The following is a 14133-nucleotide window of genomic DNA, read 5'->3' as shown; positions in this document are numbered from 1 at the left end:
TGGGCCACAACTTTATTAGTATTTTATACAAGTACACTACAGCAGGCCCTCCAAGTACCCTACAGCAGACCCCCCCCCCTTTGCTCACACTCCACCTGCATTTAAGGTAGGCTACCTTGGAGGAGACAGTAGACTTCCTCCTTTCAGGCATTCTCACCCTGACTCAAAGACAGAGATCACTGGCTGACTTTTCCAGGTTTTCCTCTTCAGCCTGTGGTGTGGCATCAAGGAAGCTCCAAGCTGCATCATGCACAGCTTAACAAGTCAAGAAGCTTTGGAGGTTGAATTTGTTGTAGTTACTTATGTGGGTCTCAGCAAACCCCTGAGCTAAGAAGTCTCTGGAGAAGTTATTTGGGCCCCTTTGACCAATCTTTCTGCCTCACGCTATCCCTTTCCAAAACCCAACTGCGACATGACACCGGCTGCTTTGTTTTGAAAGGAGGCATCCTGAAATCTGCAGGGAGCCTTCCCCTTCTCCCAAGACCAAGCATGGCCACAGCCCCAAACTGACACTGCAAAGATGGCTTGCTATTATAATGCAGAAGCTATATGCCTTGCCACTTACAGCCAGGGACTAATCCAATAGAGTTTAATGAACACAGTTAGGAAGTAGTGATAGAAAGAATTTGGATTTCTTTGTTTTCCAATTAGGAGACGAAATGAAAAATCAAGAGTTGCTCTCTTTCAGATGGTTTATTAGCTAACAGGCTTGGACAGACTTGTCAAGGACAAGACCATACCCCTTGTACCTCCCCCTTTTGTGATCACTTATATCCATTAGAAGTGGATCACTTATATCACTCATTATAACAGTAGAAAAACAACTGTGCATAACAACCATGACGCAGTTTGGCTTCTCGGGACTTTCCAAACTTTCCAGAATTCATAAACCTGGATCATTGCACCCTAGTACTGTCTGACATGATCTTCTCTGTTCCTTTGCAAAAGTCCCTGGCTGTCAGCCACAGTTAAAAGCTGAAAAACACATTCCTTCTTATCTGCGTAAGCAGAGAACTGCACAACCAAATCTGTATCCATATTTGTAGGCCCGAGAACCAGTTTCAGAGAACAATATACATTACTTGAATTAGACAAATACATAAGTTTACATAAGAAGATATATCAATACAGGTAAACCTTAAAAATCTCCCTCAGTAGCTGCCTTCTACAGCTGTGCCAATATTTCCAATTTTTCTGTTAAGTATCTCAAGATCCTTCCTGATCTTTCATCAATGTCCAGCCTATAATGAAACACTGGACATGTCTCCCCACCCTATAACTAGGAGCTAGCAAGGGCAACTGCCCCAAGTCATAAGTCCCATCACCTTAAAAAGTACTGTCTCTTGCTGCAATAGGTATGGCTTAAGGAAGACCCCAGTAGCCTCCATCAACAGTTTGGGGGTGAAATGTCACTTGCTATCTGACTTTCTGGCGCATTCACTCAATCAACTTTCCAACTTCTGGTGGACTCTGAAGTCCCCTGGGGAGTCCTAAGATCCCCAAACTGGAGCTCAAAAGGTCACTGTTGCAGATTCCCTAAGAAGACACGCATAGCTGACCCAATACTCCACTGCACCCAATGTGCAGACTCTGTCTCCAACAGTGCTGTGGGTGCCTTTCTTTCAAAATGTTCTTCCTAAAAACTAGTGAGGGAGTTGTAAAGGTACATGTAAGATGACTGACTCTGCTGCACCCATTGCCAAGAAGTCAACCAGAGAATGGGTTATAGTACAAATGACTATCCTATACCTCAGGATTCATTCCAGAAATAGTTCCATTTCTCAAGTGAAGCAGGGGACACAGAGCACCCCGATTGGAAGAGCCCAGACTTACTAATATTGATCATCACATGATAGACTGAGCGGGGATTGCTAACGTTCCAAATTACTTGCAATGGCAGGTGCAAGGCCTGGCAGCCATCTTCTCCCCTTGCCTTCCATTTTCTGAAAGCTGTCTGCTTTCTCGCTGGAAATCCCTGTAACATTCCCGTGAGAAGCTGAGAAGTTGGGTCCAAATGCAAATGACCTGACCTGCAGCTGACCTGGAGCCCAATCCTATGCAGGTCTACTCAGAAGTAAGTCCCATTAGAGTCAATGGGGCTTACTCCCAGGAAGGTGTGGATAGGATTGGGCTGTTAATGCATAGTGTTTTCCCAGACTAAAGCCTACAACAATCTTTTGATTGCACCTGCTTCATAACTCTTAATGATGAGAATTCTGGAAAGAGTAATAATGCATAGTTTATATTTCAGCAACATACGTCACTCTGTTTTCAATTAGCCTGTTCTTGCTCATTGTGCTGATATTTTTAGTAACCTATAGCCTATATAAGTCCCTCTGTTCAGCCAATTCTTTGCTCCTGGGCCTTGCTGGCTCGGTGGGTCACCTAGAGTTTTGTAAGTCTTGTGCCTGAAAGTGCTCCTGTAAGTTGATGCTCTCAGATTTTTGATAAATAAAGCTGTTTTATGACAAGCTAGGATTGGACTCCCTTCTTCATTGGAACCAAAAAGAACCTCCAACCCTTGCCACAGCCATGGGCCTTTACACGACTCTAAGGAGTTACTTAGTAGAATTCCTTTTCTTAAAGAATTGGTCCCTGGTGTTCATGACTGGCCTAAACAAAATAATGTACACCTTAGGAGCAAAAATACAAAGAAATAACCCAATACTGGAGGCCAAAATAGAGAAGATCTCCACAGCCACCATGTATTTCCCTTTCGTGCTCAGGTAGCTTGGAAAAAAGGACACCCACACACTGCAAAAGACCAACATGCTGAAGGTGATGAACTTGGCCTCATTGAAAGTGTCAGGCAGCTTCCTGGCTAAGAAGGCCACCGTGAAGCTAATGAAGGCCTGAGAGCCCATGTAGCCCAGAACAAGATAGAACATGGTGCCTGAGCCCTCATTACATACCACTACGATCTGACCAGACTGGGAGAACATGTCAAGGTCTGGGAATGGAGGAGAGGTGCCCAGCCAGATGACACAGAGGCCAACCTGAACAATAGAACCAACAAGGATAATGGAAAAGGGCAGTTCTTTCCCAACCCATTTTCTCATCTTGCTTCCTGGGTTTGTGGCTGCGAATGCAAGAACCACAGTGATGGTTTTGCCCAACACACAGGAAAGAGCAAGAGAAAAGGCACTTCCAAAAGCAGCCTGCCGAAGAAGGCAGGTCAACCTGCTTGGTTGTCCAATGAACAGCAAGGAGCAGAGGAAGCAGAGCAAGAGGGAGATGAGCAGAAGGTAAGTGAAATCCCGATTGTTGGCTCTGACGAGGGGAGTGTCCCGATATTTGATGAAAGTTGCAAGCACCACAGCTGTGAGCAGAGTGAAAACCAATGCAGTGGAAGCCAGAACAGTGCCTAAAGGTTCATCGTATGCTAGATAAGTGATGACTTTGGGGATACAGTGGCTGTGATCCTTGCTGGGATGCTCATCTTCTGGGCATTTGTCACAGTGAGATGCATCTGAAAAGGGAAGATAGTCACATGCCATTCACTGAGGGCCCAAACCTAATGACATCCCCTGCCGGGGTATCATTTGAACTCCTTCCTTTCTTCATTAGGTCATAAAGTCATACTCTGATTGGATTACAATTTCTATGAATTATGATATATTAAACTATGTAGGGTTACACAAAATGTGAATGTTTTTCTACATAATATATGTGTTTTTTTTGTTTTTTTTTTAATTACAGAAACCTTCTGGGTCCCCAATAGCCAGTCTGACCCCCCATTTTTCACCCCAGGTCCATGTATGGTGTATCCCCTTCACCCACCCACCCCACATGGGTTCTGTTGAGGCTGGAAAATGAAAAACCCCAGGAAATTTTCAGGCCCCTTCCTTTGGCTCCTGGGCTCCCATTTTGAACCTGTGCACATGTACAATTTACCTCATGGGACCAGGGTGTAGTTGAAAATTATCACCTTACTGAAGGAGTTATCAGGTTGCAGAATGTATCCATTATGCCAAGAGACCGTCTATTCTGAGCCTAAACAGATATGGATACTACTTACTAGTTCATATTTTTTTTTACCACTCTCTCACTTTTTACCCTCTTCCCTTGAAATATTCTGCTACCTCCTGATACTATGGGCATTAGAAAAACTGGTGCATGTGCGAGGAGTGTCGGTGAAGCGGTGTGCAGAAGCAGAAGGAAGGCATTTGGCTCAACCAGTCACAATAAGGGACATCTCAAAACCAGATGACTATATTGTGTTTATAGCTTTGTCAAGGCTGAAGAGACATCTAGTCAAGGAAAGAGACATCTAGTCATGGAAAAGCAGCCTGTGTATCACTCCCAAAGGTGTTCCAGTTCAGAGCAGCTGAAATGAAATGTTCCAGCTCAAGAGACAAGAGTGACTGATGTGCCCATCCCAAAAGATGAGATCCATTCCAAGAGGACTTCCTGCGGGTGTTAACAGAAGCAACCTCATGACCCCCGGGCCGAAGTCTTCTATTATGGTCTCCCAACCTAGATTGCATAATCATCTCAGTGTTGCATCTGGCATTGATAAGAAATCTGTGTGGCTCTGTGTGTGTGTGTGTGTGTGTGTGTGTGTGTGTGTGTGTGTGTGTGTGTCCGCATCCGTGTCCAGAGAGGGCAGTGCTGCTGACCAGAGGCGTATTTGGCCCCTCTGGTATCCGGGGCCCTGACTTGCGATGTCACCTCCCGGACATACCTGAACTGGAAGCAATTGTGGTGACGTGATGACATCACTGCCGATTACTTCCAGGTTACAGCATGCTCAGAGAGGCTGAGTGCCGCTCTGAGCGTCCTACTGCTTTTTCCACCATTCTGAGTCCTGCAACCCCTCTTGCAAGCACTCAGAGTGGTTGTGTGCCAATCTGAGCATCCAATGGCTTCTTTGGCCTTTTTTCCTCCAAAAAGAGGGAGGAAAGCAAAAAAGCCATCAGCCGCTCAGAGCAGTGCGTAACAGTCCTGAGTGTCCACAAAGTGGGTGCAGAAGCTACTGCTGTGGCAAGGAGGCCCTCAATCACTCTGAATGCCTGTGAATGATCCCCTGGCTTGACACCCCTCAAGGTGTGGTACCCAGGGCCCTGTATCCCCTGGCCCTGCCTTAGCTGCACTACTACTGCTGACAGAGAGCACGCTCCATGCTATGGGCTGGGGGGGAGGGGGAACCAGACAGCCCAGGGGAGGTAAAAAAAAAACACTTTTTTCTTTTGTCTCCATAGGCTACCAGGTGTCAATTCATGTCCTTGGACCTACACCAGGTCCTTTTAGGTTCAGATCCCTGCTCAGTCAAGAAGCTTCCTGCCTGACCTTGAGCCAGTCACTATCGCTCAACCTCACCTACTTCTCAAGGCTGTTGTGAGGACAAAAAGAGGGGAGGAACTATGTGCACCACCCTGAGCCCCATGGAGGAAGGGTGGTAGAAAAATAAATAAATAGGAGGGGGGAGGGATTTGCCGGTGCATTCAGGCATCATCTTGTACGGTTTGGATTAAAATCACAGCCAGACATGAACTGAGGCAGTGACTATGAGTCCCTGAGATGTCTATTTCAGTGCCAGGAATGAAAAGGGGAAGGATAAAAGCACAGTTATCAAGTGTCCCCATATATATTCTGAGGTTCCTGAATCACGGACCTGTCTGGTTTGAAATGGTTCCTTCAGGGCATCTCAAACAGTCATAGCAGCAAGTTGGTTCTCCCTCACGAACTCTTCTGTGGCATCCAGGCTGACATCTCTCAGAACATGCGGAATGTGGAGACCCCTGATCACAATATGGAGACAGCGCAGTTAAATTGTGCGTCACTTATCAGTACATGTACACACGTCATAACCCAAAGTTATGACATTTTGATAATCACGGAAACAACTATGGGTATAAATTAAAAGAAGATATCCGTACATCCTAGGCCAGGGCTAACGATGTTCTGAAAAGCCTAACCCAGCGATTTTCAAACATTTTTAATCTCACAGCACACTGAGAAGGCGCTAAAGGCACACCAGTAGATTTTTCACAATTGACCAGGCACACCATTCTGCCAGTGGAGAGGGGCTCATATCCTCCAGTTGCCCTACTAATGAATGACCAAGGCACTCCCAAGGCATACCTGCAAACAGATTGCAGCACACCAATGTTCCACGGTGCAGTGGTTGAAAATGGCTGGCCTAACCTTTAACAGGAACAAGATGTCTGGAGGGGCCCAGCCCTGGAGGGGCCTGGAGTAGGCTTGTCCCACCCCCAGGGAGGCCTCAGATTGGCTGGAGCGGGAGGGGGTTCCAGCACCCAAGTCCTCCTCCTTAGCAGAGCTGCCACACCTGGCTTGGGAGCAGGAGCTGTTCAACTCATGGCTCCCTGCTTCACTGCCCCCTCTCATCCCTGGCTTCCTTTTGGCCCCCTTTTGGCCCCTCCCCTTCCCCCAGGGGGGGGCAGAAAAGGCCTTTCCTGTTCCTGGCTTGTTTCCTTCTGTGTTCCTTGTTTGCCCTGCCAGCCCCCTCTGTCTGGTTGGGGTGAGCCAACCTTCTTTGCCCCCCTCAAGGGCAGGGAAGCCTCCCCACCCTGGGCATGGGGTGCCTGCTCCAGGGTAGGTCGGGGGTCAGGGCATCTGGGAGGGGCCCTGACAATGTCCATGTGGTATGTGCCGGAATCAGTTCTGTGGCACTAATACAGGTTGGGCATCCCTCATCCAAAGCGCTTGGAACCAGAAGTGTTTTGGATTTCAGATTTTTCTATATTTCACAATATTTGCAAATATATAATGAGAGATGTTGGGGATGGGGCCCAAGTTTAAACACAAAATTTGTTGATATTTCATATGACACTTTCGCAAATAGCCTGAAGGTAATTTAAAAAAAAATAATAATTATGTGCACGAAACAAGGTTTGTGCATGAAACACAGTTTGTGATTTTTTTTCTTTAGGAGAAAAAAGTCACGCTCAAAAATGTTCCAGATTTTGGAATATTCTGTATTTCTGAATTACAGATAAGGGGTACTCAACCTGAACTGGAAAAATCAGAGAGCCAGAGGCATGGATGAAATAAAATAGCTTCCACAGGAAATCAGAATCTGAAACACTCACCTGGTTGATGCTGCTAGGCCAAATAATGGTCTCTTTCTTAATGGTGAACCCTTGGTTGGAGGAGGCCTGAGAATTCATCCTCCCAATTCTCACTCGAATGAAGGATTTATTTGGGAAAGTGATGAAGTTCAGAATGTCATATCCAGTGGAGAATTCCATGCCTTCACTGAAAAACACTTCATTCCCAGCGTTGTTGTTGAAATGAATTGTTCTCAAAAATGGATGAAGCTGGAAATGAAGATCAGATCTCAGGATTTATAAAACCAGAGCATAAGAACATAAGAAGAACCTTGCTGGATCAGGACCAAAGGACCATCCAGTCCAGCTTCTGTAGTTCACAAGGTGCCTTAGGGAGCACACAAGACAACAAGAGCACTGCATCCTGGTGCCACTCCCTTGCAGCAAGTGTTTGCAACTATGGAAAGATTTCCATACCACAAATACCATACCACAAATGTAAATTCCTGCACTGGAGACTGAATCCCTTCTTTCACTGAAGCACATTCAGGCGATAACATGAGAAGGATTCAAACAGTTGATGTGTTAGTTTGCCTAGACTGCAGTCTTTTTTCTTGGGGGCTAGGCCCAATCCTATCCAGAGTACCAGCATGGAGGCAGACATGCCAACAAGGTGTGTGCTGCCTCCTGCAGTGGGGGAGTAGTCACACAGGACTCCACAAGGTACCTCAGCAGTGCTCTGCAGATGCATCAGCACTGGAAATCTGGGTAGGTTTGAGCCCTCAGTGCAACTATCACATCCTCTTCTGCTGAACAGAGAAGACTCACTAGCAAAATTTCCACCCTGAAGTCTGAGAACAGTTGCTCAGAGATCCTGGTTTAAGGGCCCAATCCTGTGTAATTTGAGTACAGGCACTGAGATTCCGCACCCACGCTGGGTGTTGCAAACATGCTGTAAGGAATGTCTGCAGTACCCAGGGTGGAGAGGCCACCTGTGCTGCATCAGCACGCGTCGGTGCTTGGCCTTAGCACTGAATGGGAAGGTTGCAGGAGCCCCCAAATGTAAGCCCAAAGGTGAGCTTTTCAGGGCGAGGGGGAGTTGTTCTGGGGTGGGGGAGAGTGGGGCAGGGTGAGTGACCAGCCCAAGAGGGAGATGGGACTGGCAGAGCTCTTTTACGCCTGATCCTATCCTCTGAGTTGAGCTGCAAAGCCCAACATGGAGGTTTTCTCATCTGCACGAACAAAATATCCAGTGCAGACATGAGAAGTCCCATTGCGGGGCCTGTGGCTTTCCTTGGGGGAAGGAGACGCAGAGACCTCTGGCTACTTCCTGGCTCCCATGGAATACAGTGTTCACTCATTCATACCTTGCTGCATTTACTTAAGAAATTGTTACACATATTTGCAAAAAAACAACAACATGCATGCACCTAGAGTATTCAAAACATGAAAGACAAGATTGAATGACTGACAGAAAAGCAGAGGTAAAGTTCAGCAAAGCCTCGGCAGATCTGACCAACACTAGCCAACAGCTAAGAGGGAATGAGACTATCCCTCCCATCCCTGCAACAGATATTTTCTGAGTGAGGGTCAATCCAGATTGGACTACAGTGACATTAAAGATTTAAACTCCTCATCATGTTTCCAATGCACATCAGCTTCTTAGTCAACTGCTGTTTACATTGAACACATCCACACACTCTCGCGAAGGTCTCAATAACGCAATAAACACAGTTCCGTCATTACCTCCCATGACTGCATGGTGTGAAGTTTCCATTTGGAAGTCTCTACCGATGTTCTTGGCCTGGATGAATGAATGGCATGTAATGTATGTGCCAAGGCATAGACTGCATTGTAGATAGTGTAGCTTTTGTCAGACATGTCCATTTCAAACACAGTCTCAGGAAGAGTCTCTAACCTTTTTTCCTCTGTACAGAGTGGTACGGGCATGGCAGATTTTTCATTCCAACAGCCAAATAAAGCAAACCAGAAATTTTTCATGAACAAACCCTTTCCATGCTGGGAAGGGTTAAAAGTTTGGAGAAACTTTTGAAATCCTGGCACCATATTTTTGTGGATTGCTATGGACAAGGAGCCATGGAAGGATTTGAAGTCTGCATCCCCAGTAATTATGGTTGAAATGAAGTCCCAACGGGTTGTTGTGATCCAAACTTTCTTCAAGGGTGACCTCTTATATGGTTTATAGACATTCATAATCATTTGTAAACCATTCATGGACTGTGCATCCCCATATACAACAATCACATTGGTTTTTGTCTTAGTAAGGACTATTGGAATGTCACATTTGAAATTCATGGTGGATATAAATATGCTACCAGATGGGCGATAAAATAATGGGGCCTTTCTTGTGAAGTCAACACAGATGCCATTCAAACTGAGCAGTGATTTCAAATTGTGTTCAAATGCCTCTCCACTATCATCGTCTGAAATGATGAGTCCAATCCACGTCCACTGAAAATATCTTAAGATCCTCACTATCCCTTCGCTCTGTGAATCTTCATTTGGGGCCACTTGGTACAAAAAAGGGAACTGAGTTTTGTCTCCCAATCTTTGCTGAAGTGAGCCATAGCTGAGCTGAAGATGGGGGGGGGGGGGAAGAGGTAGAACTTTTGTGATCTATTCCATCATCATCATTGATGAGAACATTGGTCAAAGCTCCCCTGCTGTGGATTCAATACTATGAAACCCTTCCCCTGGAAAGGTGAGTAGATCTCCCCCTTTGCTGAGCTTTAAACTTAAAACTTTTGTCTTGAGCAAAACAGAACAGGTCTTTGTTTCAGTGACTGTTACCATCGATGGTTTAACTTATACAGGTCCAGCCTTGTTATACACGGATTTTTTATACACAGTTTTGACTCAACACGAATGGCCCCTGCAAATGAGAAGGAATGTGCTGATCCCCGGAGAAGGGGAAAAATGCACCCCTTTAAAATCACAGTTTAAAAAACTGCTTTTTACTGTTGCATAGAGACAGTCATACAAGTGATTACAGTTATAACCTAAGTATCCACAGATTTTTCTGTGTCAAAGCTGATGAGAAGGGCCCTTTAAATTAAAGTACAACAGTCGTTTAATAATGCCAGAGAGGGCAGCAGGCTGACAATCCATCAATCATCCTCTGCAGGCTTCACTCCTCCCTTCCCCCTTGAAAGTAGGCTCAATGGCAACTTTATCACCTTCTCCATTCTTTCTTTCCCCCTTGCTGGGGCTCCTGGTGAAGGGAGGGGTTGCTGCCTCCTAGTGAAGCCTGGAGAGAGACTGATGGCCTCTGTGTGCATTACAAAGGTCATCAAGTCTGTTTTTAAATCACCAGAGCAAAGAAAGTTAGTTTTTTAAATTGATTGGCTATAGTGCGTTTTTTGCCATCCATGTGAGTTCTTGGAACGGAACCCTCGTGAATAGTGAGACCCAACCTGTATTTGGCTTAAGTGTCTAACTGTTGATGGTTTAACGGTTCTCACTTACATTTTCTGTGTGTGCTTCTGATATTAATTTTACCGCGGTAAACCATTTCAGTCAGGAATGAATATAAAATATAGAGTCCAAATTGATTGACAGAAAGATAAGAAATTGTAGAAGTATAAGTACTCACACATCCATATATATATATTAGTATATATGTACTGATCTAGACTATAACAATGAACCGTGTATATATACCTGGTTCATTATTATAGTCTAGATCAGTAGTTCCCAAACTTGTTAGCATCAGGACCCACTCTTTAAAATGACACTTTTATCAGGAACCACTTAGGTTTATGAGACTAAAAAAAAAATTAAAATTAAACAATACTTTTATAATTTACTTACAAGTAATATTTTATTTGTTTATTTATTTTCAAAAACTTGATCTATTTCTCATAATGACTTTAATGAATTTTGTTCTTCCTTTCCCACATTTCTCCCAAGAAATCATCATCATCATCATCATCATCATCATCATCATCATCATCATCATCATCATCTTCTGAGTTTTTTGGAATTCTTTATTAGGGGGCATCAACTAAGCCATTTGACTCCCTATAGTTACACAACCTTGCAAACTGCCGAACCTCAGCTCCTTGCAAACTGCAGGAGCTGAGCTATTTGCAGGACAATTAGCAGCTATCGGAATTTTGAATAGCCTCAGAGCTTGAGGCAATAGTTATCTGATCATGCCTGCATTTGTATTTCTATATCTGTATCATATATTTTTATTTCTATTGGAGGCTCTTCGCAACCCATCAAAAATCAGTTTGGGAACCACTGGTCTAGATTTGCCTGACCATGCAACTGCACTGGAGTGCCAGGATTTAATATGGGACCAATACACAGAATGGAACCAATAAGTCAAGTGACACCCTCAGGGGGATGACAACAGTAGTGACCAAAATAGCTAAAATCGCTATTTGTAGGAATAATACCAACATGTTAGATACCATTCAATGTGTGATTTACAGCAGAATGCAATGAAAAAGAAAAAATCCACATTGGAATATCTCTGTTCTATCAAAAGGTATAGTTAAAAACCCAGTGGGGGTGTGGCAATAGTACATCACCATGTGCCCCACCTTGCCCACTGCATGGAAAAAGGTCCATCATGGGGGTGACTTGCTGGCCTCCCACATCAGGTAACGTAAATTCTAGTGATGCCACTGAGAACGTGGAAGATCTGCCAAAAGAGTGTTGCATTCCTGACACCCTTTTGTGTGTGATTTTTGTGTGTGTTCAAGTGTGATGCATCAAATAGAACATGCATGTTGCCTGATAAATTGGTGCTGCGTGCCTCTCATTCCTACCTGTGCAAGCTTGTAGAGATTGAGCATGGTGGATTGTTGGATAGCCGTTTCAGAACTGAGTCCTCCAATGACTGCTGAAATCTTGGGTTGTTTACCACATTTGAAATTGGGGAAGCTGTCTTCTTTTCCAGACAAAAGGGACAGAAGGTTATCATAGCGTAATCTTGCTTGAAAGGCAGTGTCATAGATGTGGAAGCCCAGGGTGACATTAGGTAGGAGATTGGGATCTCGGTTGATTTCCTCAACGGCAAATAACAATGCCAAGGTATGCTGGTAATTTCTTGTCTCTAACCTATGTGGAAGTGAAATATCTTAAATTGCCTTTTTGTCACAGAATCATATGGTTGGAAGGGATCCACAAGGTCTTCTAGTCCAACCCTCTGCCTGTAGCAGGAGATCCTCCTAGAGTATGCCCAGCAGGTACCTGCCGAGCATTTGCTTGGAGATCTTCAGAAGAGCACCCACCACCTCCCTCGGCAATCTCTTCCCCTGCTGAACTGCTCTGACCATCAATAACTTTTTTTTCCTGACATCCAGCCTGATTCTCCTCTCTTGCAGTTTGTACCCACTGGATTTTTTCCGACTATCAGAGGCAGCTGAGAACAAATTTGTTCCTTCTTCCATATGACAGCTCTTCAGGTATTTGAAGAGCACTATCACATCCCCCCTCAGGCTTCTCTTCTCCAGGCCAAACATACTAAGTTCTCAACCTTTCCTCATAGGGAGAGATCTTTGAAAAAGGTGTTGAGTATTTTACTCAGAAGTAAGCCCATTGGGTTCAGTAAGAATTAGGGCCCAGTCCTATCCAACTTTCCAGCACTGATGCAACCCCAAAGAAAGAAATATTCCCTCACCTTGAGAAGGCCTCCATGACTGTCTCCCAACCACAGGATGCAGTGCATGCTCCACTTGCTTTGGCTGCATCAGCACTGGAAAGTTGGATAGGATTGGGCCCATAGGCTATAATCCTATCATACTCACTGGAAACAAGCGCCTCTACTCATAGGACTTGTTTTCCAGCCCTCTGATCATCCTCATCACTCTCTACTGCACCCGCACCAGTTTGGCTGCATCTTTTTTAAGGTGGTGCTTACCTGAGTATGTTCTTACTCTCTGCTGCTTGGCAACGCAAAATGCCCAGTTCTAGCAGAGTAGCCCAGTTGTTCCCAAAGTGTGAATCGGGACCAACTGGTGGATCGCGACCTGATTTTTGGTTGGTGCCCAAAGGGTGATGGAAAGATCATATAAGTAATTGCCTCAAGCCCTGAGGCTTTTCAAAAATCAGATACTGTAGCTGCTAATTACCTGCAAAGAGCTCAGCTCCTGCAAACAAGTGACAATATAGGGAGATGAATGTTTGAGGGGTTTTTTCTGGTTATTATAAATAAATAAATATTATTTCTTTCCAGATCTCCTTTTCTAAAAAGTCTGGTAAACCTAGGTGGGCACCAATAGAGTGTAATTTTAAAAAGTGCATCTTGATGCTAAAAAGTTTGGGAACCACTGGAGTAGCCGGTTTAAAACTTGATGAAACATGATAAACATCAATCAAGCTGAAGTCACCATCACCATCCGGAAGAGAAAGGTGTTATATCACACTCTCTTCCTCAAGTACACCATGTTCCATTCTACACATTTCCCAATAGCACTGCAGGGGAAAAAAATGATCCTATTCACAAAAATTTTTCTATGTAGAGATCTGCAAACTTGTGTGTGCAGTCAGCTCTAAAAGCCACCCATGACTGTGCATTTTATTTAAGTGTTTCCAATCCTCTGCTGTAAAAACTGCAAGGGCATGTTTTGGGAATGGTGTGGGGTAAACTTAAGACACTCTCCTAGACCCTGAAATTTTGCCACTTGTGCTGTCTCTACCCTTCTGGTTGGCAACCTTCAGTCTCGAAAGACTATGGTATAAGCCTACAGCACCCAGTATTCCCAGGCAGTCTCCCATCCAAGTACTAACCAGGCCTGACCCTGCTTAGCTTCCAAGATCAGATGAGTTTGGGCATGTGCAGGGTAACAGTTGCTCTACCCTTCTCACAATCTGAAAAGCTGCATTTCATTCAAATAACATAAAAACTTACGAGTATCTATGTTTAATCGCATTACGGGGTTGGGTCTTGAAGGACTCTTCAGCATATGCAATCATACAGACAGATGAAACAGCACCAATTAGATAGTTCCCTGGCTTCAAATAATTATATGCAGATCTATGAGCTGTCGCTATGCAGAGACCCTTTGAGGATGCACGGATAAATTGAGGCAGGAATAGAAAAAAGAGCAGGCAGAGCATTTTAAGTCACTGCAATTAAATGCAAATT

General features: G+C 44.6%; 1 protein-coding gene and 1 pseudogene across 1 annotated transcript; both read right to left on the bottom strand.

Moving 5' to 3' along the window:
• Window positions 1-2558: 2558 nt before the first annotated feature.
• Window positions 2559-7214, bottom strand: LOC136652471 (vomeronasal type-2 receptor 26-like). The gene is made up of 3 exons (XM_066629414.1): window positions 7056-7214; window positions 5615-5741; window positions 2559-3469 (listed from the first exon to the last, which is right to left on the bottom strand). Exons 1-3 carry the CDS (start codon window positions 7212-7214, stop codon window positions 2559-2561), a joined length of 1197 nt encoding a protein of 398 aa, XP_066485511.1.
• Window positions 7215-13726: 6512 nt separating this feature from the next.
• On the bottom strand, window positions 13727-13846 carry LOC136654657 (5S ribosomal RNA; annotated as a pseudogene).
• Window positions 13847-14133: the final 287 nt, after the last annotated feature.

Source organism: Tiliqua scincoides, chromosome 5, assembly GCF_035046505.1.
Source record: "Tiliqua scincoides isolate rTilSci1 chromosome 5, rTilSci1.hap2, whole genome shotgun sequence".
Lineage (NCBI taxonomy): Eukaryota > Metazoa > Chordata > Lepidosauria > Squamata > Scincidae > Tiliqua > Tiliqua scincoides.
The sequence above is the reverse complement of the archived record's forward strand: the minus strand, read 5'-3'. Positions and strand labels throughout refer to the sequence as shown.